Source organism: Suricata suricatta, chromosome 16 (genome assembly GCF_006229205.1).
Source record: "Suricata suricatta isolate VVHF042 chromosome 16, meerkat_22Aug2017_6uvM2_HiC, whole genome shotgun sequence".
In the NCBI taxonomy this organism is placed as follows: domain Eukaryota; kingdom Metazoa; phylum Chordata; class Mammalia; order Carnivora; family Herpestidae; genus Suricata; species Suricata suricatta.
In genome coordinates, this window is record NC_043715.1 from 11,168,617 (window position 1) to 11,195,241 (window position 26,625).

General features: G+C 40.9%; 1 protein-coding gene across 2 annotated transcripts in view; it reads left to right on the plus strand.

Annotated features, from left to right (window-relative positions):
* The first annotated feature begins 251 nt into the window (after positions 1 to 251).
* The window catches only part of CFDP1 (craniofacial development protein 1), a 123,116-nt gene continuing 96,742 nt past the window's right edge, over positions 252 to 26,625 (plus strand). Inside the window, exons 1-5 of one of the 2 annotated variants that reach the window (XM_029925514.1) lie at positions 252 to 461; positions 11,690 to 11,807; positions 13,164 to 13,380; positions 13,902 to 14,029; positions 25,853 to 25,972. In XM_029925514.1, coding sequence (XP_029781374.1) covers positions 398 to 461; positions 11,690 to 11,807; positions 13,164 to 13,380; positions 13,902 to 14,029; positions 25,853 to 25,972 — 647 coding nt within the window. In that variant the 5' untranslated portion in view covers positions 252 to 397. The remainder of the gene's footprint in view (positions 462 to 11,689; positions 11,808 to 13,163; positions 13,381 to 13,901; positions 14,030 to 25,852; positions 25,973 to 26,625) is intronic. The other variant, XM_029925513.1, reaches the window with a different exon arrangement.

A 26,625-nucleotide genomic window follows, 5' to 3' on the forward strand; every position in this document is an offset into this window, starting at 1 on the left:
TTTTTGGGGTTACAATAAGTTTAAGCAAGTAAGCGAATTCGAAAATACCAACCTGTGAATAACGAACGTCAACTGCATTCCCTTAGACAAATAATTTTGTTTAAACACATTTATTAAATCAAAGCGACCAGACAGTGCTGAAGACTACAAGTTCCAGCATGCACCGCTTCGACGCGGAGCCTGTGCTCTGTCAACCACACAGTGGCTCCAGGCTCCAGGCATCGGCCCGGAAGTGTCGCGTTTGGAATACGTACATTCTCTGCGCACGCGCACATCTTGCGGGGGCCGCCTCAGCCGCCGGCGCCCCCACCGCAGCTCTATGGTCTCTCCCTGGAGTCTTGCCTTTGGGGGCAGCCGCTGAGGTCCTGCGGCTCTGCCTGGCCGGCGCAGCAGCGACATGGAGGAATTCGACTCTGAAGACTTCTCCACCTCGGAGGAGGACGAAGACTATGTGCCGTCAGGTGAGCGTTTGGGCCGCGGGCGAGAGGAGGCTTGCCCCGCCCCGCGCTTCACGTGAGGCGCGTTTGGACCGGCGTGCGTGGCCCGGTGCTCCGGGTACCCCCGGTGGCGCCGGTCTCGAGCGTCGCCGCCGCGCGAGCGCCGCAGTTTGGCCCGCGTGCTCCCTCCGCGCGGTCGTCCTGGGCCGAGACGTGTACACGCGGGTGTCTCGCGCTGCCGCTGCTCGGAAGCCTGACTGGGGCCGCCGCCCCCTCACGGAGCGCGGGAACCCGCTCCCTAACACCACCGTGCTCTGGGGACGCGGGCGGCGTCGGTCGGTACCCGGGCCGCGCTAGCGCTGAACTCTTCTGAAACGCAGTGTGAGCGTTGGACGTTGTCCTCAGACCCTCTTTCCCGAGGGACTTGCCAGCCGGCACCACGTCTCAGAGAAAGCTGATCACATTCTGCGCTCTCATGGGATCCGGTTATTAGAAAGTTCACGTGATGATGCATTTTGTCCTTTTGCGACGTATACCTATTCCCCTCTTCTCAGGCCCCTCTGCTCTTTCTGGTATAGGCTTCTCAAGCTTAAAGGGGTCATTCGAACCTACCCTTTCCCTATCCTGCGCCTTCCCCCAGACTACCCCATCTCATTGCAAAGTATCTACCCAGACGGTCGCTCGGGTAAAACAAAACCAAACGAAAACCCTTGGGACTCAACCATCCTTACTTTCTCGCTTTTGGTTCAAGCAGTCCGTAAGTTCTGTTGTGTCTACGTGGAAAATTGGTTCCGTCCCGCTTCCTCGTCCATCTCACAGCTGCCGAACTGCCTTTCTTTCGCTAGGATTAAGCCATAGCTTCCCAGCTGGTTTGCCTGATTCCATTTGCATTCTTGTCCACCAGCCTCGATTGGTCTTGTGGTAATGGCCAGAGTGGTTATCTGAAAGCTAGTTTTCGTTTTAATCGAAGTTGCGCATACACATACTTAAAAAGAGTCAAGTATTCCTGAAAGGTCTGTCTTGAAAACTAATGGTTCCCATCAGCCTTCATCCCTGTTCATTCCCGGGCAGAAGAAACAGCTTTCCACTTTTTAGTTTGGTATTTTCATTGTATGCAGATTTAACCCATGCACAGTAGGTCCTATTTTCATACCCTCTTACTTCATTCCCCTCGTTCCTAACCCTTCCACCACTGGGCCCTCCCCACCTCCCCAGCCTGCCATCCTCACCGCGTGCAGTTTTGGTTGGATCAGTGTTCCATGTTTACTTCTGTGTAATGACTGTGAACACCACAATTCAGGTCTGAACCAGGTGATAAATGCTGTGGTTGCTTTTCTTAACACTACTTGTTTTCTGTGGAGTTCACAATTGCCTTTTTGCTGTTGCTTCGTTATCTATGTCCTTACTATTTGATCCTAAACTCTCAGAACTGTATAAAAATCATCTCCAAGGCAGAGTCATTAAATACTCTTTTACTCTATCTTGAAGTCCCATCTTTGTCTTCTGACTTCCACCTTGACTTGATTTTACCACTTAAAAAATTTTGTTTTTAACATTTATTTGTTTTTTAAATGTTTTATTTATTTTTGATACAGAGAGAGACAGAGCATGAGAGGGGGAGGGTCAGAGAAAGAAGGAGACACAGAACTGGAAGCAGGCTCCAGGCTCTGAGCTAGCTGTCAGCACAGAGCCTGATGCGGGGCTCGAACCCACGAACGTGAGATCGGACCTGAGCCGAAGTCGGAAGCTTAACCGACTGAGCCACCCAGGCGCCCCAACATTTATTTTTGAGAGAGAGAGAGAGAGAGAGAGACACAGAATCAGAAGCAGGCTCCAGGCTCTCAGCTGTCAGCTGTCAGCACAGAGCCTGACTCCGGGCTCGAACCCACCAACGGTAAGATCATGACCTGAGCTGAAGTCGGCTTCTTAACCCACTGAGCCACCCAGGCGCCCTGGTTTTACCACTTTTAAATGTAGGATCTTTCGTCACCAGCACCACTCTGGGTGTTTTATTTATCTCCCTTTTCGGATGGATTTCCTTTCTTGGGTCCTGTGTTGTCTTTTTTTTTTTTTTTTTTTTTTTTCTTAGCACGTTCCACTGAAATGAGAGTAAATCCCCAACTACTTTGAGGATGGATGATCGCTTAATAGACATTCAAGGTATGGAAACAGTATTTCTAAAAATAACGATGTTACCCTAAGACCTAATTGGTACTTGTTTGATATAGAGTTCCATGTTTTGTAATAATATTTTTTAAAATTTTTTCTGTAATTTTATTCTATTTTTTTTGAGAGACAGAGAGACCGTACAAGCAGGGGAGGGTCAGGGAGAGAGGGAGACACAGAATCTGAAACAGGCTCCAGGCGCTGAACTGTCAGCACAGAGCCCGACATGGGGCTCGAACCCACGAACCGGAGATCATGCCCTGAGTTGAAGTCGGCTGCTTAACTGACTGAGCCACCCAGGCGCCCCTGTAATAATAATTCTAGGCTTTATAATGATAGCTTTCCATTAGAATGTTAGAAGTGCTGCTTTATTGCTTTCTAACTTCCAGTGTTTCTATTAAGAAGTTTGTTTTGCTGATTTCTGCTCATTGATGTAAGATCTCTTTATCTCTAGAGGCTGATAGAAACTTGTCTTTGTTTCTGATTTTCCTGATATTTCACATTGATATAACTTGGTAGGAGTCTGTTTTCATTCATTGTGTTCAGCCTCTAGGACTTTTGGGGGGAGGTACTTTCTTTCATTTTCTATCATTTTTCTGGAAACTTCATTATTCAGATGTTGACTCTTACGTTAGATCTTCTGGGCTGGCCCTCTAATTTTTATCCTTTTATTTTCTAACCCTTGACTTTTTTCCACTTTATGGGAAATTCTCAATATCTTCAACTCCTGTATTTTTTTCCTCCTTTCATATTTTTAAATTTGAATACCTTTTTTGCTCTTTGAGTAGTCTTTTTTCATCGCGTCATGTTCTCATTTCACAATGCTGAATCTTAGTGCTCTATCAATATTGAAACTAAATGTTTTAATATTTAACTTACGTACAGTAACATTTACTCTTTTCAATGTACTGTTCTATCCGTTTTGATAAATGGTTAGAGTTGTGTGACCATCACCAGAATTAACAGTTCCAAGGCCACCCCCTCTCCCCAAATAAAACAGAGATTATGAGGGGCGCCTGGGTGGCTTTGTTGGTTAAGCCTCCAGGTCTTGATTTCTGCTCAGGTCATGATCTCACGGTTCATGGGACCGAGCCTCATGTTGAGCTCTGCACTGACAGCGTGGAGTCTGCCTAGGATTCTTGCTCTGTTTCTCTCTCCGCCCCTTTCCCCACTCACGCATGCTTACACTCTCTCTCAAAATAAACTAAAAAAAAAAAGAGATCATGATGTCTAATAGAAGCCATTTTATTTTCCAACAGGTATGCTTTTGTTTCTTTTGCTTGCTTTACTGCTCTTGATAAGACTTCAAATATGATGTCGAGTAGGAGCGGTGAGAGTGGACGTCCTTGCCTTGTTCTCATTTTAAGAGAAAATTATCAGTGTTTCACTGTTTAGTATGTTAGCTATACGTTACAGATCCCTTGTGTGTGTGTGTTTTAAGTGCTTTACAGGGACTCATTCATTACTAGCTCAGTCACATCACACTATTGAGTATGGGCTGTTGTCCACGTTTTACAGATGAAGGAATTGAAGCACAGAGAATTTAAGCAAATTGCCCAGTGTCGTTCAGCTGAGGTGGGATTTGCACCCTGGCAGTCTGCATATACGGCCCCTTATAGATACAGTTTATCAGTTAAAGAAGTTCCCTCTACTCCTAATTTGCTGAGAAGTCAATTTTGTCAGATACTTTTTTTCTATTGATAAGGTTATGTGTGATTTTTCTTTCTGTTAATATGGTGAGTTGGTGATTGATTTTTGAATCATGAACAGCCTTTTATTTCTGGTATAAAACTCAATTGGTCATGTTGTATAATTCTTTTTACACATTGCTGAGTTTTATTTGCTCATATTTGATGAGAATTTTTGCATCTATTTATGAGGGATATTGGTCTGTAGTTTTCTTGTAATTTCCTTGCCTGTAGTATCAGGTATTGCTAGCCTCAGAATGTGAGGAAACGTTTCTCTAAGGTGATTTTTATTCACCCTTTATATTTACTTTTGGCTTTACTAGCTGTTTTCTCAGATTTTCAGTGATTGATCGTTGTTTGTCTCAGATTTAAGCATGGAGGAGCTCTGTCTTTGGACAAGATGTGTTCGTTCATTTTGTTCTCTGTTATCTACAAGAATGTTATTTTCTTCTTACTTTTTTTTTTTTGGTCATAGTAACTGCATGAGATTTGATGTTTTTGTGCATCTGTATAATTTAAAATTTGCTTATCTCTTATCAGTGGGATTGAGCATCTTTTTACATATGTAAGATCTAGAGTCATGTTTTTCTCTTTATCTGAACTGTCTGCGACATTTATCTATTTTTATGATGAAAAATAACTTAATATTATTATAAAAGCAGGGCATGAGCAAAAGCAGGGCATGAGCTTTGTAAAAAAGCTTCGAAAATTCAGACAGTTAAGCATAAAAAAATACAATTATTACATTCCCACCACCCAGAGATTATCAGTATTAATCCTTTAATGAATCCTTTAGTGAACGCTGGTCTTTTTTTTTTTTTTTAATTAAAAAATTTTTTTTGTTTTTTTTTCCAATTTTTTAAATGTTTAGTGAACAGAGGGGTGGAAGGAAGGGAAATAAAAAAAAATAAATGTTTATTTATTTTTGCGAGACAGAGACAGAGCGCGAGCAGGACAGAGGTAGAGAGAGAGGGAGACAATCCAAAGCAGGCTCCGGGCTTTGAGCAGTCAGTACAGAGCCTGATGTGGGGCTCGAACCCATGAACCGTGAGATCATGACCTGAGCTGAAATTGGATGCTTAACCAACTGAGCCACCCAGGTGCCGCAACTCTGGTCTTTTTCTAGGTGTAGATATTTGTATTTTAACCCCAACCTGAAATCATACTTTTTCATGTTACTTTGTAATCTGCTCTTTTCGGTGAACAGCCTCTCCTTGTCCATTTCAGTAAACATTTGACACATCTTCATATACCGACCTTTATTCAGATTTTCCCACTTGACCCAGAGTAGGTTCAGGGCTACTCATATCACCTAATTGTCCCATCCTTTAAATTTGTTTTAATCTAGCGTGCTCTGTCATGACATCGATTTGCTTAAGAAATCAAGCAGTGGGTCCTACAGAAAGTCGGTCCTGCAGAATGTCTTCTGGGTTTGTCTGGTTTCTCCCTCCTGGTCTTTTGGGTTGTTCCCTTGTCCTTTGAATTTTATGGAATTCTGAAATGCTGAAATTTTTGTAAGTTAAATCTAAGTGCTTGATGGGTTCAAATGAAATATTTTTGGCTAGAATACATCATAGATGACTGTGTGTTTCAAAATAACATCAGAAGACACACAATTCAGGTTGGTTACCTTAGTTGCAACTCCCGGCTCCAGATGATGAGAATCTGAACCCTCTATTATTTAGTTGTTTCTGAAGAATTCTGTGTTAATGCACTTAACTGTTAAAACTGCGTGTTTTGAGAACATTACTTGATAATCTTTGCTTAAATTGCTATCATTACAGCGTGAGAAATGATGTTTTAATAGTAGCTTTAAGTACTAAAAATTACTTTTTGTCTTTTAAAAATATCATAAAGGGTTTACAGATTTCTATTGGTTATGTTTTAGTCTACTCACAATTTTTCTTTTAGTGCTCAAGTCATCACTTTTGGCCACTAGAAGTTCTTTCAAGCTGGATCTTATATCCTTTAAATGTAACCCATTATTCTTAAATAACTACCTTGCTTTCTAACACAGCAAGATGTCCCTGTTTCACCTTGTGCTTTCCTTCCCTCAGACCTGAAATTGGCTGATTTTTTCTGGGAGCCCTTTTCATGATGAATCATATCAAGGGATGTAATCTGGACTCTAAAAAGATGTGCATTGCTACCAGAGTGACATTGTTTCTGTGCCATTATAGTGAACAGAGTAAGAAAATATATATATCTTAGAGTTCACATTGATGTGTTTTTTAAAGATTTTATTTTTAAATAATCTCTGTACCCAGTGCAGGGCTTGAATTTACAACCTCAAGATCGAGAGTCACATACTCTATGTGCTTAGCTAGCCAGGTGCCCCCTCATACTGGTATTTTTTAAAAATAATCTATTCACTTTTTAATTCACATCCAAGTTAGCATATAGTGCAACAATGTTTTTAGGAGTAGATTTCTTAATGCCCTGTACCCATTTAGCCCATCCTCCCTCCCACAACCCCTCCAGCATCCCTCTATTTGTTCTTCATATTTAATAGTCTCTTAAGTTTTGTCCACCTCCCTGTTTTTATATTATTTTTCTTCCCTTCCTTATGTTCATCTGTTTTGTATCTTAAAGTCTTCATATACATGAAGTCCTATGATATTTGTCTTTCTCTGACTAATTTTGCTTAGCATGATACCCTGTAGTTCCATCCATATAGTTGTAAATGGCAAGATTTCATTCTTTTTGATTGCCGAGTAGTATGTATGTGTGTGTGTGTGTGTGTGTGTGTGTGTGTGTATACACATATATACATGAATGTGTGTGTATATATATATATACACACACACACAGCATGTCTTCTTTATCCATTCATCCGTTGATGGACATTTGGGCTCTTTCTTTTCTTTTTTTTCTTTGGCTATTGTTGATAGTGCTGCTATCAACATTGAGGTGTATGTGCCCGTTCAAAACAGGTATTTATCCAAGGGATAAATACCTCGTAGTGCAGTTGCTGGGTCGTAGGGTAGTTCTGTTTTTCATTTTTTGAGGAACCTCCATGCTGTTTTCCAGAGTAGCCGCACCAGTCTGCATTCCTACCAGCAGTGCCAAAGAGTTCCTCTTTATCCACATCCTCACCAACATCTTTTGTTGCCTGATGATAATGTGAGCCATTCTGACGGGTGTGAGGTGGTATCTCATTGTGGTTTTGATTTGTATTTCCCGGATAGTGAGTGACGTTGAGCATTTTTTCATATGTTGGTTGGCCATCTGGATGTCGTCTTTGGAGAAATGTCTATTCATGTCTTTTGCCCATTTCTTCACTGGATTATTCATTTTTTGGGTGTTGAGTTGGATAAGTTCTTTACAGATTTTGGATACTAACCCTTTATCTGATATGTGGTTTGCACATGTCTTCTCCCATTCATCAATTGCCTTTTAGTTTTGCTGATTGTTTCCTTCACTGTGTAGAAGCTTTTTATTATGATGAGGTCCCAATAGTTCATTTTTGCTTTTGTTTCCCTTGTCTCCGGAAATGTTCTGAGTAAGAAGTTGCTGCGGCCAAGGTTAAAGAGGTTTAGCCTGCTTTCTCCTCGAGGATTTTGATGGCTTCCTGTCTTACGTTGAGGTCTTTAATCCATTTTGAGTTTATTTTTGTGTCATACTGGTTTTTTTAATTCAGTTTTAACATTTGAATTTTCATCTAATTTCTTTGATTTTATAATTGTGTGTCGTTTCTCTTACTCTGAAGATCTGGATCCCTAACATGATTAGCATAATTACTTTAACCTACATATAATACAAAGGAAATAGTTTCAAAATACCAACGTTGATGTTACAACAGGGAATAGAAACTTTTGGTTTTTTTTTATTTTTTGTTTTTGTTTTTTGTCTTCACAATCATCCTACCAAGGGTGTACAGTCAAAATACTGTGTTTCTTAAGTCCTTGGAATAAATCCTTTCTTTGTCGGTTATGTTGTTGTTTAGGTATAGTTATTCAAATAAGTATTTGTTTATTCAAACTGTTCTTAATTTAAGGGATTTTCAAAATTCTTCAGAAAGATAAACAAAGAATTCTTGCTTCCACCCTGCACTATCCAACTCTATTCACCTCTAACCCTTATAGGTGCCCATTATCCTTCCAGGGTCTTGTCTTGTCTTGTCTTGTCTTTCCTCTTCTTTTCTTTTCTTTTCTTTTCTTTTCTTTTCTTTTCTTTTCTTTTCTTTTCTTTCTCTCTCTCTCTCTCTTTCTCTCTCTCTCTCTCCCTCCTTCCCTCCCTCCCTCCCTCCCTCCCTCCCTCTTTCCCTCTCTCTCTCTCTTTCTGCAAATACAATACAGCTAGGTACTTACCCAGTTTTAGGTTTATATTTTTTGCTATAGTGATTTTTACTGGCCTTTCAAGGGAAGCAAAATGACATTTGTGTCTTCAGACTGCTGTCTTAGCCTGAACTCAGTCCTTTGTGAACCACTTTCACCAGTCACTTGGGGTCGAATGCGCATTCTGCATGTGAGAATGCCCATATGATGGGCTTCTTCTCATCAGCTTTCTTCTGTTTTAAAGCTCTGCTATTGTATTTATAGTTTTCAAGAGTTTTAAATTTTTTTTAAAGCTTTTTTTTTAATGTTTATTTTTGAGAGTGAGAGAGAGCGCACCCATCCACATGCACGCCAGTAGGGGAAGAGCAGAGAGAGAAGAGGAGAGAGAGTGCTAAGCTGGCTCTGCACTGTCTGGAAAAAGCCCAACTGTGTGATCATGACCTGAGCCAAAGTCGGATGCTCAACTTACTGAGCCACCCAGGTGCCCCCAGATTTTTTTAAGGTGTTTTGCAAAATACTTAAGTTACTGTTATACCCAAGTTTCCAATATCATCCCCCAAACCAGAAACCACCAGGGAGACCGAGTCATGCATGCAAAAGCAAAGGGCTTTATTATTATTACGGGCTTATAAGCTCGGGCTCACAGACCTCACCAACGCAGTGGATCCGTGCTGAGAGCCCCGAACAAAGGCTGGGCAGGGCCTTTATGGGTTTGGGAAGGAGAAGTTACAGGAAACTGTGACACAGGTACAGGGGTCCAAGCATTATCGCCTGTCAATATTGGCAGTAATTTTAACCATACATGGGTACTTTTGGTGGGTAATACCCTTAACATTCCTAAGGGCAGGCCTAGAAATAGAAGCTATAGGTAATCACTTACTGCTTAAGGCTAGTTATACCCTACTTGAAGGTCCTGGGTCCTGGGTCCACTCTGTAATTGGTTAATACTCTAAATGCTGTAATTGGATAAATCTGCTGTCAATAATATTGTATACAATTTCCTGTAACTCCCCCTCCCCAAACTCATAAAAGCCCTACCCCGCCTTTGTTCAGGGCTCTCAGCATGGATCCACCAGGCTGGTAAAGCCTGTGAGCCCTTGAGCCTGAGTTTAGGCCCCCGGTGAGCCTAAGCCCATAATAAAACCGCCCTTTGCTTTTGCATGCGTGACTTGGTCTCCCTGGTAGTCTCTGGTTTTTGGGGCGATATTAAAATCTGGGCATAACAGAGCCAATCACAACATTTAGAGTATTGACCAATTACAGAGTGGGCCCAGGACCCTCAGGTAGGGCTTGACTGGCCTCAAGCAACAGGAGCAATAGATGATTATCTATAGCTTCTATCTTTAGGCCCGCCCTTAGAAGTGTTAAAGGTGTTAGCTGGCCTTTCCGGATTGGATGTTACAAGGGTCGTCCCTCCTTCCTTGGGCAACGTGTGCCCTTCATTGTCTAATGATTCTGAGGAGCCAAATTCAGACCTGCGTCCTTACATCACTATGCCATGAATGTCAAACTTACTTTTACCCCTTTGAGGATATTATAAAGGCTTTTTTCTTTTTTCTAATTTCCTTATCTCTGAATTCCTTTCATGTTTTCAGTCTTGCCTTTCATATTGGAGGCTTTCCTCAAGTGTTTGGTGGTCCTTGGTTCATTGTGAGTGAAATATTTAAAAGCTGATTGGATGTCCAGGAATAGTCAAAACAGTATTTATTTGTAATAACCCAAAACTGGAAATGACCTTACTGTTCATCAGCAGAAGAATGGATAAATACATCGTGGCCCAGCCATGTGGTGAAACACTGCTTCAGAATGAGAGTGAATGAAGTGAGCTGCACATAGTAGCTGACCCACAGGCAGAATGTGGAATGAGAGAAGCCGAGACACTCGGGAGTCTTACTGTAGCTTCTGTTTGTTTAGCAGTGGAAACTAGGCAAACCTAATCTGTGGTTAGGAGTCAGGATGGCCCTCGGACTGGGGTGGTGGCTGATGCCAGGGACAGGGCATGAGGGGCCTTCTCTGATGCTGTTTCGTGTTCTTGTTTTTGAGCTGGGTCTGGCTATACAAGTCTGGTCACTTTGTGTAATTTCATTGAGCTGTACAGTAGATTTGTGTGCTTTTCAGTGTGTGTTACGCTTCAAATAAAAGTTTACCTGAAGTGAAAAAGAAAACTAGTTGACTCTCCATGTGGACAGGATTTACTAACTGATGCCCGCAGAGTGTGGTCATCCTGGGCATCCAGGTGACACCTCGTTGGGGGTCTCTGAACATCAGTGTCTGAAGATGGGAACTAGACATACTTGTTTTTGTTTTTGTTTTTTTAATGTTTATTTTTTGAGAGAACATGTGCATGTGTGAGCAGGGGAGAAGCACAGAGGGAGAGAGAGAATCCCAAGCAGGCTCTGAACTGGGAGATGAACTGTGCGATCATGACCTGGTTGAAATCAAGAGTTGGACCCTTAACTGACTGAGCCACCCAGGCTTCCCTAGAAATGTTTGTTCTCTCTGCTGTGTCCATCTTGTAGTCTTGAGGCCTCTTTTTTTTTTTTTTTGTCAAGGCCTCTTTTGATTACTTTTTTAAAAATGTTTATTTATGAGAGAGAGAGAGACAGAGCACAAGCAGGGGAGGGGCGGAGAGAAATGGAGACACAGAATCTGAAGCAGGCTTCGGGCTCTGAGATGTCAGCACAGATCCCGACATGGGACTTGAACCATGTATCATGAGATCATGACCCGAGCCAGAGTCGGACACTTAACCTACTGAGTGCCCCTCTTTTGAGTACTTTTGAAAGTTATCCAAGTTGTGGTGGGAACATTAATTTCTTCTTTGAACTGTACAGTAGCAGAATTGGAATTTCTATTCATTCATTCATTCAGCAAAGACCTAACAAACAAGATCCGTGTCCTCATGGGGTGTAGAGCATAGCAGATATTGTAAACATCAAATATAAGTAGGCTGAGTTTTGGAGGGAAATATGGACAATGTGGAAGCCTAGACTAGGGAAGATGTCCCTAAGGAAATGATATTTTCATTAGACAAAGAATAGAGGAAACTACTAGACTTTATTTTTCATGAAAATGTCTTGTCTGGATGTGTCTGACCACCCTATTATGTGTGTGATTTCAGGTGGAGAGTATAGTGAAGATGATGTAAATGAATTAGTGAAGGAAGATGAAGTGGATGGTGAAGAGCAGACACAGAAAACCAAAGGGAAAAAAAGAAAAGCTCAGAGCATTCCGGCCAGGTGATGCTGCCCTCAAGGTCCTCAGAAGTCAGGGGCTGTTGTCACAGCTGTGCAGATGGTTGGGACTGGTCTGATGACTGCTTACTACCAGGGTTTTTTTGTACATATGATTAAAATTAAAAACTCAGTTACTACAAAGACGTGTGCCCTGTTTCTAACCCTTGTTGCGTTTCCTCAGAAGAGCTGTGTTGCCAGAGATATTGTGTGTATTTATGTGTATATATCCTACTCGTGAAAAGCACGGAAGTCCCCACAAAACAAAGAATGGCATACTCTGTGTATGGTTTCTTATTTTCACTGTCTCACATCTTGCAGGTGATCCCACAGCAGTAATGTTAGCTATTCGTTCTTCTTTATAGTGACTGCGTAGTGTTACCTTGGGTGGCTACACCTTGTGTTGTTTAAGCATTCCCTTACTGAAGGACCTTTAGATTATACCTTGTCCTTACTACAGCAAACAAGACTGCAGTGAATATTCTTTGTTATGTCTTTTTATACAGGTACAAATACATCTGTAAAACAGATCTGTAGAAGTATAATCATTTGATCCAAGGTTATGTGCAGTAAAAGAAAATTTTTTAATAAATATTAATAAATTACATTCCAGAGGCCTGGTACTGAATTACACTCCCCCTCCCCTCCAAATTATGAAAATTTGACAGATATTTAGCTCAGATAAAAGAATCTTCCATAGAAGTCTTTTATCTCTCTTTGATTGTTATTTCTGTCTTTCTGGGCATTGAAGCCAAAAAGCACATTATAGTTTATAAGAAGGGAAAACAACTTTCATAATGAAAATTGAAGTCAGAATAGTCTAAGAAGCAATTTACTCTTTTAGGTCTTTGGCCTAGTTCTTTGGTCCTTGAGTTTTTCTATATCCTACCTTTCATATTTTCAGAAAGTGGGAAAAAACATGGATTTTTTTTTTTTTTTTTTTACCCCCTGAGAACTTGAGGAGGAAACAGTGTCAATAAATTTGATGCTCTCCTCAATAGAATATGTCCTCCAATTGGAGTATATGTTCTTGGAACATACTTCCTGGACAGATTGATTTGTGAGGTGATTTTGGGTGTTTTCTTGGTGACAATAGCTGGTCCTGATTTAGAAGTAGAACACTATATTTTGAGTCTAAGTGTTTAGGGAAATTGCTAACTGTAAGAGCTCAATTCCTTTCCTCCACAAAAATCTCAGCTTACCTTCCCTGCTTCCCCTAGGGTGGGTGTTAATCAGTATTCCCCAGATTTTAAAGTTTTCTCAGATTTGCAACAGTATGTTTGGAATCGAGGAAGGGATGGCTGAAGTCATTTTGTATTGTCTGTCTTGTCTTTCCTTTTCCTGTGACTGTTGGTGATGTAGGAAGAGAAAACAAGGCGGCCTCTCCTTAGAAGAGGATGCGGAGGACGCCAGCGAGGACTCGGAGGGCGGTAGCAGCGAGGAAGACGGCGCAGCTGCGCGGCAGGAAAAGGGTGTGGGGTCAGATGACGCGAGGAAGAAGAAGGAGGATGAGCTGTGGGCCAGCTTCCTCAATGATGTAGGACCAAAGCCAAAAGTGCCCCCAGATACACAAGTTAAAGTAAGTTGATAGCAGCCGAATGACATGTAGGCTTTCCTAGAAATGCCTTAAGTTCCCCAGATTTTATTTCCAAACTGAGATTTGATGCTTACACCAGAAGTTAGACCAGACTGCCTTTTGATAAGAATTCTTCGGAGCACCTGGGTGGCTAAGTCGGTTAAGCAGCCAACTTCAGCTCATGTCGTGATCTCACAGTTTGTGAGTTTGAGCCCCCGTCGGGCTCTGTGCTGACAACTCAGAGCCTGGAGCCTGCTCTGGATTCTGTGTCTCCCTCTCTCTCTGCCCCTTTCCTGCCCACACTCTGTCTCTCTGTCTCTCAAAAATAAATAAATGGTTAAAAAAAAATTCTTCTAAGTGAAAAGCAAAGCATTCCCTATGGTAGAAAAAGTAAGCCTTTCTAAAAATAAATATCCAGTAGGTCTTCAGATGTTTGGAGATGGAACATTTAAGAATAGCACGTTGGGATGGTTCTTTTAGGTTTCATCCTCATGGGAAATTGTGATAGCATCTCTTTTTCATAGAGTGGAGAGAAGACTGAAGAGATGAGTTCCAGTAAATTGTTGGTCAGAACAGAAGAGCTGGAGAAACCTAAAGAAACTGAAAAAGTTAAAATCACCAAGGTGTTTGATTTTGCTGGTGAAGAAGTCAGGTAAGATGACCATTACAAACTTTGAAACTAGTTCATTTAAAACTGAGCATCTTTCTAAATGGTGTTAGACATCTGGCCTCATTCCACCCTATCATCATAATATTTTGGGAGAATTCTGTTTTTCACTTCGGGGAACACAGGAGCATGATGTGGTTGTAGGTAATGTGAAGTGTTTGGCTGAACATCAACAAGAAAATATAAGAGTTAAGTACTGGTTCCACTTACTGTCATGACTTTGGCTGAGTTATTACTCCCAGGAGTCATTTCTCCCATTTTCTCCCAAAAACACACCTTAAAAAAAAGAATTTAGCATTATTAGTTTTATAAATAGTGTGAAGCAAAAATTTTTATTAAAAAAAAATATTTTCTCCCCAACTTTTTCTTATGCAAGATTTCACACAGACTGATGGTGTAAGAATTAGTGGTACAACGAGCATCCGTATTCCTGAATGTGGAACACACATTCACCGCTCGTTAATGTCTTGCCTCTGTCTCCTCCATCTAGATGTGTATTTCTCTCTTTTTGTTTTGGCTCAAACTATTTGAGAATTGCTTGTAGTCATCATGACACTGAACTCATAAATATTTCAGCACAGTTTCCTAAGAACACGGACATTTCTTCTTCATGATATAATGTAACCGTTACATCCAATAAATTTTACATTAATGCACGTTATTATCTAAATCTGTGCTGAAGGATGCTAATTTAAAATTTTCAACCTGTTGCAGACCAATACTCTTGTAAAACACAATAAAAAGGAATTTCTAGAAAAATAAATTTAAAAGACATAGAAAATACAAGCCCAAATTTTTAACAATGAGATTCAACAGATATAAAATTATATTTCCAGGCGCCTGGGTGGCTCAGTCAGTTAAGCGGCCAGCTTTGGCTCAGGTCACGATCTCACAGTTCGTGGGTTCGAGCCCCGTGTCGGGCTCTGTGCTGACAGCTAGCTCAGAGCCTGGAGCTTGCTTCAGATTCTGTGTCTCTCTCTCTCTCTCTCTCTCTCTGACCCTTCCCTGCTCGCGCTGTCTCTCTCTGTCCCTCAAAAATAAATAAAAGACATTAAAAATATTTTTTTATAAAAAAAACATCAAATAGGAATAGGAAGAAATTTATATTACTATTCATGCTGTTTGTTGAAGGTGGGAGTATAAATAATTAGTACAGGGAATAACAATGTTCTGTTTATACCTTTACATTATTCTATAATAAAAACAAAAAGCTAAGAGTAAAATATCAATTCTCAATACTTAACATCTCAATGTACACATTGAATACATACTTGTGTATATTAATTTTTAGTTTTTAATGTGACAATAGCTCATTTCTTTGTTTATTGTGTCTGTGTTGGATACATGACAGCACTATTGTGGGATAATGGATAAGTAAATTATTTGTGTTTTCTTTTCTTTTTTTTTAAATAATGCTCATCATAAAGAAACCCATCTCACAGATACTTTTGTGAGGATGGAAGTATAGATTCTAAAGCTGTTTCAGTAAGCTCAAGATTTTAATTTTTTACTTTTATAAAGAATTAAGTTAATGTATTTTCAGAGTTTATCTTCAGTGCTTCATCAGTAGCCAGTTCAACAATTTATCCTGTCAAGTTTAATTAAATTTAAGTTACATTACAGTGGAAAACAGGAATTCTGCATGCATGAATTCCCTGTGTGTGGCTATTCTTTTGACAGAAAGTGGAATTCAAAACTTTCAGTGAGACATGTTATAGAAACTCTGTTCTTCGAGGTTTCTGGCTTTCACTTTTATTTATAATTTATTTGCTACTGAAAATCATGTTGAATCATTTCCTTGCATGAAAGTACTAAAATCAGTAAATATACCAAAGGTCAGACAAATAAGCCAAGTTATACTTTCTAATTGAGATCTTTAAAATTGGAGACCAACTGGTGTTTTTCTTTTATTTATTTAATTTATTTATTTTAATTTTTTAATGTTTGTTTATTTTTGAGAGGCAGAGAGATATAGAGGGGCAAGCAGGGTAGGGGCAGAGAGAGAGGGAGACAGAAAATCAGAAGCAGGCTCTAGGCTATGAGCTGTCAGCACAAAGCCCAACGTGGGGCTTGATCCCATGGACTGTGAGATCATGACCTGAGCCAAAGTTGGACACCCAACCAACTGAGCCGCTCAGGCGCCCCGAGACCAACTGGTGTTTTTCTTTAAAAAATTTTTTTAACATTTATTTTAGTTTTTTTAAATATTTTTCTTTTAAAGACACTAAGTTTATTCCGAAGCTCATCATTGTCAACAGCATTTTTCCCTTTCATAACTCTTGTACCTCAGCTTGCAATATAACATATGCACATTTCTGGTCAGCTTTCAGCTTCTCACATATAAAAGACAGGCATTGAAAAATGTAATGCATTGGCCTTACATAATTTATAATTAAAAAAAATTTTTTTAATGTTTATTTATTTTTAAGAGACAGACAGAGCATGAGCAGGAGAAGGGCAAAGAGAGAAGTAGACACAGAATCTGAAGCAGGCTCCAGGCTCTGAGCTGTCAGCACAGAGCTCGATGCGGGGCCTGAGCTCACAAACCGCAAGATCATGACCTGAGCTGAAGTCAGCCGCTTTACCAACTGAGCCATCCAGGCGGCCCTATAATTTATAATTTTTACTACTATACTAAGAACAGTGGGGTTATTTGTTTTGGTAGCAGGATTTTTATCAGTGACGGAAGCAGTGTGTTAATTTTATGTTCTCGCACAAGCCCCGTAATCTAATCTGTTTTCCTGTCTTGCAGCTGTGCCATTAGAACATACTCTTCCATATACTTCATTCCAAATCACATTTGTTGAGAGTGTAATCCTAGTTTTATTATACAGATCAGTGTCAGTTAATGCTTGTCAATGAGAAACTGATAAAATAATCTTTTACATCACCCTCATGTTTAAATCACACATTTATCATGATAATTTTCATGTTGGTAATAACCTGGCATTCTTTAAATTGCCTTGACAAAACATTTTGCTAACTTTATTATCGTTCTCACCATCACAAGCCAAATCTTGAAGCCTTCAAGCTGTGGTGTCATTGGAAACTTGTGCTTGAATCACCTTCTTTATCACAGATTCACCAAGCTTTCCAAGCAGACATCTTCCATCACGTGTTTGACTAATGTCTTGGCAGTGGCTTATTCTTTTTTAACAACCAAAGTGCTTCTTTCTCAGAGGACTGCAATATGCTAGTTAATGTTAATGTATGGAATTTTGCATCTGTCTGTTGGCTTTTTAGGTCAGTATTCTTTCTTTCAAAGAATTCATTTGATTTTGAAATTATGATTTGTATATAAATGCCACTGAAGTTTTGATGAATTAATTGCTTCATTAGCCAAAACATCTTAAAGAACTCACTGTGGTTTTGGCACTACATGACCAAACTCAGTGTGTAAGAGCAGTTTGACCTTGGATTGGCTTTTGTTTCTTTGGGATGGCTTCATCATCACGTGGTTTACCACTACTGCTGCATTCTGGAAAGCTTTGTTTTCTTTATGGAAATACACGGGAAGACTTCGTTTGCCCTCAGTATGTTAGGATGAAGAAAATAATACTAATTTTACTTTCTTAATTTTAAACTATAGACTTAGGGGTGCCTGAGTGGCTCAGTCTGAGTGCCTGGCTTCGACTCACGTCATGATCTCGCAGTTCATGGGTTCAAGCCCCACATCAGACTCTGTGCTGACAGCTAGCTCAAAGCCTCGAGTCTGTCTTAGGATTCTGTGTTTCCTCTCTCTCTGACCCTCCCCTGCTCACGCTGTCTCTCTCTCTCTCTCAAAAATAAATAAAACATTAAAAAAAATAAACTATAGACTTAAAATATCACACTTGGTTAACAATTAAAATGATTGTAAAAGTAATTTATAAAAATAAATGCTTACATTTTACCACATTTTGGGATGTTGATAAAATGACTCTAAACTATCACATGCATTATAATAATGTCTCACTGTGTGTGACTGAATACACTGATGTCAGGTGTGACCACCTTGCAAGTTTGACAGTATCCGAATTGGTCTGTGTTCTGGTTAATATAGTGAGCCCGCCAATCGTGTCTTGAACGTTATGACATAGATTGCCAAACAGATTTTTAAATACTTACATTTTCTGTACCCATCTTGTTTTGGACCAGTAACAATTAGTTTTATAGCCCACATTTTAAGTAGTTCTATATACAATACTACTCAAGTTTTTTTTTTTACCAATTATTCCAATCATAAATTCTTTTATACCTTTATTTCTTATTCAAGTCCAACATCCAGTCCAAGATTACACTCTGCGTTTAGTCTTTTCTTGTTAAGCCCCCTTTTTAAGCCTTTCATTTAAGTATTTCATGACGCTGGTGTATGGAGTTGACCCCTGGCCAACACAGGTTTGAACTACATGGGTCCATTTGTAAGTAGATTTTTTTTTCACTGAATACAGCACAGTACCGTCAATGTATTTTCCTTATGATTTCCTTAGTAACGTTTTCTTTTCTCTAGCTTACTTTATTGTAAGAATACAGCATGTAATACATATACAGAATATGTTTTAATTGAGGTTTCCAGTCAACAGTAGGCTTTTAGTGGTTAATTTTTGGAGGAGTCAGAAGTTCCACGTGGGTTTTGGACTATGGGATGGGCAGATGGCAGCACCCCTAACTGCTGCTTTTTCAAGGGTCAGCTGTATGTTGTGTGTGTGTGTTTTAATGTTTGTTTTTTGTGAGACTGACTGACAGAGCACAAGCCGGGGAGGGGAGAGAAAGAGGGAGACACACAATTGGAATCAGGCTCCAGGCTCTGAGCTGTCAGCATGGAGCCCAGTATGGGGCTCGAACTCACAAACTGTGAGATCATGACCTGAGCCGAAGTCAGACGCTTGACTGAGCCACCCAGGTGCACCCCATCAATTGTCTGTTTTTAAGAGCCCATCTGTTAAAGAGGATGTGCCTCGGTTTGGAATTTTGCATAGTTTATTCTTGATTAGCTTCAGATTGGTCACCTAAGACAAAAATGCTACCTTGGTGATGTTTTTCTTCCCCAATACATCAGCAACAGTAAGTTAGACCACTTAGGCAGTATCTGTCAGAATTCTCCATTGTAAAGACATTCATTTCCCTGATGATCAGCCATTTTGGGATCCATCAGATAATTCTGGATGTGAATTAGTAATGTTCTTTTGCTGCCAGAAATCACACGGGGAACTGTAGAGTTCTCCAGTAGAGGGTAGCAGAACAATGACAGTAATCCTTCAATGGTTTGGAAATCCTACAAAATAATGCGCGAAGTGTTTGATATACCATTAGGAATATATAAAAAGTTTTAGAAATCTTTCTTGGCTTCTATTATTTCCCGTGTATCACATAGGATATCCAGGAAAGATTTACAGCTTTATGATCAGCCCTATGTAGACAGGGAGTAAGAAAAGCTGATGAATAACTATTATTATGAGAAATCATTAAATTTTCTGATCAAATTTTTTGGGTGTATTAGTATTTATATTAATGACAAATTTTCTTGTTTCATTTTGTAAAGCAAATGGATGGTAATTTTAACTGGGTGGTATTCAGAAACCTGCTATTTCTATCATTTGTCAGAAGAGGGCAGCATGATTTAAAAAAAACCAAAACAAAGACATGCTCAGGGAAGCACCTATTTTCACCTCAAAATGTACACATTCTCATGTATATATTTCATATTCAAAAAGAATATAAGCTTATTACTTAAAACGTATATTATAGAGCTAATGTGACAGGCAAACGTTCTAATTCCTTCCTCCTTAAAATAAAACCCTTTTAATAATTGGCATGTTGGTGGGATTTTTTTATTTTTTTTTTAATGTTTGTTTATTGCTGTGAGACAGAGAGACAGAGAGTGAGCAGGGGATGGGCAGAGAGAGAAGGAGGCACAGAATCCAAAGCAGGCTCCAGGCTCCCAGCTGTCAGCACAGAGCCCGTCGCAGGGCTTGAGCTCATAAACTGTGAGATCCTGATCTGAGCCAAAGTCGGACACTCAACTGACTGAGCCACCCAGGTGCCCTGGCAGAATTTTTTTAAACTTAGATTGTATATACTTAAAATTTAGGTATCATAAGAAGTCCTCATATAGGAATTTGAGAGGCCTGAATTTTTTTTTTTTTAAATGTTTGTTCATTTTCGTGAGAGACGGAACACGAGCGGGGGAGGGGCAGAGACAGAGAAGGAGACAGAATCTGAAACAGGCTCCAGGCTCTTAGCTGTCAGCAAAGAGCCTGATGCGGGGCTAGAACTCTGGAATAGTGAGATCATGACCTAAGCAGAAGTCTAATGTTTAACTGACTGAGCCACCCAGGCGCCCCTGGAGGCCTGAATTTTAATAGACAACCAGATGTAAACTTGACGTATGTAATTATTCTACTTTTTCTTTTTCCCTTTGTATCAAGTTAAGAGCATTACTGGATCTAAGAAATGTGAGAAAGAGCTAGTGATGACTGGCAAGAATTTGTAGGTATAAGCATAAGGTACTGTTAGCACAAAGTTAATTTTTAATTTTTAATTATGTTTTAATTGTTAGGCTTTGGGTTTTTATCTTTTTGTTTTGTTTTCTTCCCCTTTGAAAAATGTGTAATTTGTTATCCTTTGGGAATTAGGAAAAATAGTTGGGTTTTTAAATTTTTTTTTAATGGTTATTTATTTATGTTTGAGAGAGAGGGAAAGCACCAGTGGGAGAGGGGTAGAGAGAGAGAGAGAGAGACAAGACAGAGACAGAATCGGAAGCAGGCTCCAGGCTCTGAGCTGTCAGCACAGAGCCTGACTTGGGGCTCGAACTCCATGAATTTTGAAATCACAACCTAAGCCGAAGTTGGACATCTAACCAACTCAGCCACCCAGGCACCCTGGAAAAATAGTAGTTTTTATTCTGTATCACATAACCAGCTGAGCCAATTAGCTCAGACTTTCCCAAATGATTCACCTTTTGGAAAAGGCCATTCGGAAAGTTTCTGCCTAAAAGACTTTTTAGGAAGTTCCAAGTAAGTGAAATGAAGCTAAAATGACATTTCTGCTGATTACACTTGAACTATTGCTTATAGTGGGTCTTTCTTGTCAGAGTTCCCTCTTCTATATTAAAAGTGGTCTATAATTTAGTTGTTATCCATTTTTCTTTTAAGTTTATGTATTTTAAGAGTGTATGTGTGTACAAGCTCAGGAGGGGCAGAGAGAGAGAGAGAATCCCAAGCAGGCTCCATGGCTGTCAGTGCGGAGCCCATTTGGGGCTCAGCCTCTCTGAGATCATGACCGAGCAGAAACCGAGAATTGAACGCTTACCTGACTGAGCCACCCAGGCACCCTAACTCTTCTCTTCCTTGAAGATATTTATAGAGCTGAAGTTCTTCTTGCTTGTTAAAAATGGCTTTCTTCCAGACATTCTATCAATGAAGAGTAAAAGTCTGCTTACATTACTTCATGTTGATTCCCAAAGTCCCTGAGAGAAACAGTTTTGGATGTCATTTCTTTGTGACTGTGGAAAGGACATTGGCATTAAGAAACTAACAGAGATACTCCCATAGGCTATGCTCTTTTCATGTTTCTTTCTGGCATTTACTATATATCCTGTGTTGCCATGATTTATTTCATGGTTGGCTGTCCTGATGGACTGTGAGCCCCTAAGGGCAAAGACCATGCATGTATTTTATTTATAAGTTCCATATCTAACAGTGCCTAGATCTAGGGTCTGGGTTGCGTTTCAGAAAAGGTTCACTGAATTGCTTTAAGTGGCTGCAGCAAGAGCTTTGTCGTTCCTGTGGTAAAACAAGTAAACAAAGCAAAACATGCTTTGCATAAAGGCTTCTTTTACTTTCCTTACACCTTGGACCCCTTGATCTTATCATGTACATTCTAAAATCTTACAGTGATGGGCCTTGATGTGGATCTTAAAAAGTTTGCTCTGTCAGCTATGCTGTGGGAAGTCACTAGGAAATTTTCTTTTTTGTTGACAACCTCTCATTTTTTTCTTCTTCTGGAATTCCTATTCAGTTGATAAAATCATAAAGCTATGCTAGGCTGTGCTGGGGAAACAAACCCAGAAGCTCGGTAGCTTATCACAGTACCGCTGACCCTTGAACAGCACAGGTTTGAATTGCATGGGTCGCGGGCGCTTGGGGGACTCAGTCGGTTGAATGTCCGACTTCAGCTCCGGTCATGATCTCATATTCTGTGCGTTCGAGCCCCACATCGGGCCCTGGGCTGATGGCTCGGAGCCTGGAGTCTGCTTTGGATTCTGTGTCCCCCTGTCTCTCTGACCCTCCCCTACTCATGCTCTGTTTCTGTCTCTCAAAAATAAATAAATGTTATAAAAAAAAATTGCGTGGGTCTACTTCAGTGTGGATTTTTGGCAGTATTGTAAATGTAGTTTTTCTTGTGTGATTTTTCTTAATATTTTTTTCTCTTTAGCTTTATTGTAAGAAAATGGTGCAATACATACATAAAACTTGTGATATCATTTGTTTATGTTATCGGTAAGGCTTCCTACCAACAGTAGGCTGTTAGTAGGTAAGTTTTGGGAAGTACGAGCTTATATGCAGATTTTCAAGTGTGTGGGGGCTTGGTACCCCTGACCCCACATTGTTCGAGGGTCGGCTCAACATACGTATTTCGTACTGGTACTAAGTCCAGTATAGGCTGGGCAGCACTCCATCCTGGGCAGCTGTGTGGTGCACGTAGCTTTTTAGGTTGCTGTGGTAAGGGAAGAGTAAATAAATAAATTTTCATTTAATTACCTTGTTTTCACAATGAACTTGAGCCCTGCCTAGTGAGTTTGGAACTTCTGTGGTTTTCATTTCTCCAAAGCGTTGTGGATTCTGCTGGGTTGAATGGGGGATAGCAGCCTATAGTATAAGGTTGAAGAAGGAGACCCGGGGCCTAGTTGCTCCTAATACAAACTTTCAACTCGTTTTAGGCCTGCTCCTCTCCTCTCCCTTCGAAGGTTCCTGGTATGTCAGTTTACTGAGCCTTTCCGGAATACCATAGTCTAGATCGGCTTGCTTGTGGTTGGTCATTCCATATGGCTACAGGCTTAGAGCAGAGAAAGCAAAAACCAAAGCCAGTTCCTACTTGTCTATTTACTTTCTACCTTCAGAAAATTTGAGTGGCATCTTTTTTCTGTTGCATCTCTTCACCATATCCTTGTGTAATTTTGCCTTTGTAAATTTATTTACCACTGTGAGGTAGGGAGTGGAGAATAAAGCATGTGTTCCGATCATCATTTCTAAGTGCAAGTGTTTGCTTGTTCTTTAAAAAAAATGTTTTTAATGTTCATTTATTTTTGAGAGCTGGAAGGGGAATGAGGGGAGGGAAGGGCAGAGAGAGACAGAGACACAGAATCTGAAGCAGGCTCCAGGTTCTGAGCTGTCAGCACAGAGCCTGATGCGGAGCTTGAACACACAAACTGTGGGATCATGACTGAGTGAAAGGCAGATGCTCTGACTGAGCCACCCAGGCGCTCGGAGTATCCACTTGTTCTTAATGAGCCATCTCAGGTCTGCCTCCAGATTCTACCCTCGGGCAAGGAAGTTTAAAGCAACTTTTTCTAGTCCAGGACCTTGGGACTCTGGATTAAGGTTTAGGTTTGGGTGTGGGTTTATTTTGGTTGTCTGTATAGCAGCGTAAGGAATTACCCAGAGTTAGTAACAAAACAGTTGTAATTTCTCATAGTTCTGCAGGATAGCTGGGCTCGGGGTCTCCAGCAGCTGTAGGTAGCGGTTGGGTGTGGAGCCATCTCGAAAGTTTCTTGCTTCCCTGTCTTAGGCCTGGACCGGAACTGGCTCCTCAGGCACCCCTTTTTCTGTGGTCTTCCCCGTATGTCCTCTAGCATGGTAGACCAGAGGAACCAGGCATCTTGTATGGTAAGGTGAGGTTTCAAGGTTGCATTCTCAAGAGAGATTGTCAGGTAAGAGCTGTGTCGTCTTAGCAGCTAGCCTCAGAAGTCATGGAGTGCCCCCTCCACCGAACTCTGAATTGGCAGCAAGAAGGCCCACCTGATTTAAAGAGCGGGAGGGTGGCACATGCCTTCCTCTTCATCGAGGTAATGTCGCGTTTTGGAAGAGCATGTGGAATGGGTTGTGGCAACCTTCTTTGAAAAATAGAGTCTCCTATGGGGTTCTCTCTAGCATTCCTGCTTAATCTCTGGACAGTCTTGGAAAAGTAACTTAACCCCTTACATTTCCTATTTCCTGTTAATGAAGTGTAAATGTGTTAGCCATTGCAACAGAAATGCTGTGTGACAAGCCTTCCCAAAACCTCTGGTGTACGACAAACGTTCGTTGGTTGCCTGTGTGTTTCTGAGTATCTGGGGTTCAGCTGATCTGGATTTGGCTCAAAGCTGCTCGTTGGATTCAGATCTGCAGTGTGTGGCTTTCAGCCATCTTGGACCTGCTTGAGGCGTATTCTTCTTAAGGGGCCAAATGTGGGGAACTCAAGGGGCAAATGAAACAGCACAAATACATTAAAGCTTCTTTTCCTGTCACACATCTCATTGACCATTGAAGCGTGCACCCAAGCTCAACATCAGTGGGCCAGACAAGTTTCTGCTTGGTTCACAAGAAAGGAGTGTATTTGCTGACTGATGATCTAATCTGTGGTATAAATTCTCCCTCTTATTTTTGACTCTTGACTCTCATTACTGAGAAGTTCATTGGGAGAGTAGAGAGACACACAAATGAAGCCTGATAAAGAGTAGGGCGAGATTTTAGAGCGCCTTGAATGGGAGGTTTGGCAATTTATATTTGATCCTCTGAGTAAATCCTAAGCCATCTCAAGAATGTGGGCAGGAGAGTAACAGAAAGTAGTGTTGCTTTAAGTCACCCCTCAAGATGAACTTGCCAGTCTTCCCCAGTGAAGATCCTCTCTTATTCTGTGCCGCTTGAGTAGGTGACACACTGCCAAGTGCAGAAACGAGGTGGCTCTCAGTAAGAAAACTTGCTTCAACTCCCAAGGAGCCTAGGCAGGATGCCAGAAGAGACAGAGGCTTACGTTCCTACAAAGATGGAATTTGCCGGCTTCACCTGTCTGTATTCATGGCCCGTTTATTCTGGAGGACCTGGTTGAACACTCACAGTACAATGATCCGAATCTTGGACCCTCCTCCAGATAGATTGGAATTTAAACAAGATTCCTCACATGTTTTTGTTGACTTGGCAAGACTGAACAGGCATTAGATACTTCTCTCATTAGCTGAAATTTCAGACACTATAAATAACCTTATTTGAGCCTTTAGGACTCAGTTTTATTGAGGACCATTTTTCCAGATTTGAAATTGGACCCTGTTCCAAATCCTGTAACTTTTTTTCCACTCCCAAGTGAGTGTTGCTCTAGCCTTTTTAAAGGTATTTTGTTTAATCTTTGGGTTAATTTAGCTGTAAAACAGGAGTATTCTCCAGAATTATTTCCAATTGTGTATATTGTTGCTCTTCTTGAAATACTGCTCGTGTCTTTCTCCTGAATATTCCATCACCCTATTCCACCTTTTACTAGGCCTTTAAGTATGAGTCCTCATCTCCTCGTGAGGTGAGTGGCAGAGCCTTCTAAGCCGTCACATCGGTAGCCACCGGGGCTGTGATTCAGCAGTGACTGCCGGAGCGTGTGGCCTTCTGGCAGAAGCAATGGAGGGGATTTTAGGGACACGAGGTACATACATTGTTCATTGAGTAAGGGAAAATGCCTTTATCTAGAACTGTTGTAGTGGACTTGGAAAAGCCCAAAGGTGTTTTCCTTCCTTATTGTCATTTATTCCCCTTTCTTTCTCTTTTTATTCTTCTTATAAATTTGGTGTCTCCTTCCTTGGCACAGGGTGACTAAGGAAGTGGATGCTACTTCTAAAGAAGCCAAATCCTTCTTCAAGCAAAACGAGAAGGAGAAGCCACAGGCTGCCGGCCCTGCCGCCGTGTCGCCGCTCCCTGCGGGGTCCGGGTGAGTTTCCTGTGCTCGGGCTCAGGTGCGCCTGGCGGCTGGCCAAGCTGCTTCCAGGACACGGGCCCCTTCTCTTCCCCACAGCAAGAATTCTGCTGCCACATTGCCTTTCCTGAAATAGTCGCCAACATGCAAAATGCAAAGAAATATTAGCCCTAGGTTTCTTGTTTGATTGCAGCCTGAAAAAAGTGCTGTTGACCATAGAGCTGAACATGTAAAAATGATTTTTGAATGAAAATATCAGCATTTTATTAGAACGTGTAGTGGAGATTGGGATCGAGTGCTTGGTCCCGTTCCCCAAGGACCTCAGAAGACCATAGGAAGGTCAAAGCTGATTTAAAGATAATTCTGTTAACACGTTGTCAGAAACAATAATTTTTCCTCTCTTCATATTTTCCATATTACTTGAGTTATTTTTAGTCGAAGACTCGAATTTTTTCCTTTTGTGGAAATAGAAAAATTCCCTTCTTCTTTACTTGTATGTAAGTTGTGAAGCATCACAGTGAATATAAGAAGGCAGGGCACGGGCACACAGGGCTCTGAACGCGCATCCCGGCCTGGAGGCAGCGCCCATCGGACCTTCCCTTCTGTGGGAAGGTCTGTGTCCTGGAGGGTTAGAGGAGGAACAGGTCACCTCCAGGGGCTTCTCTGAC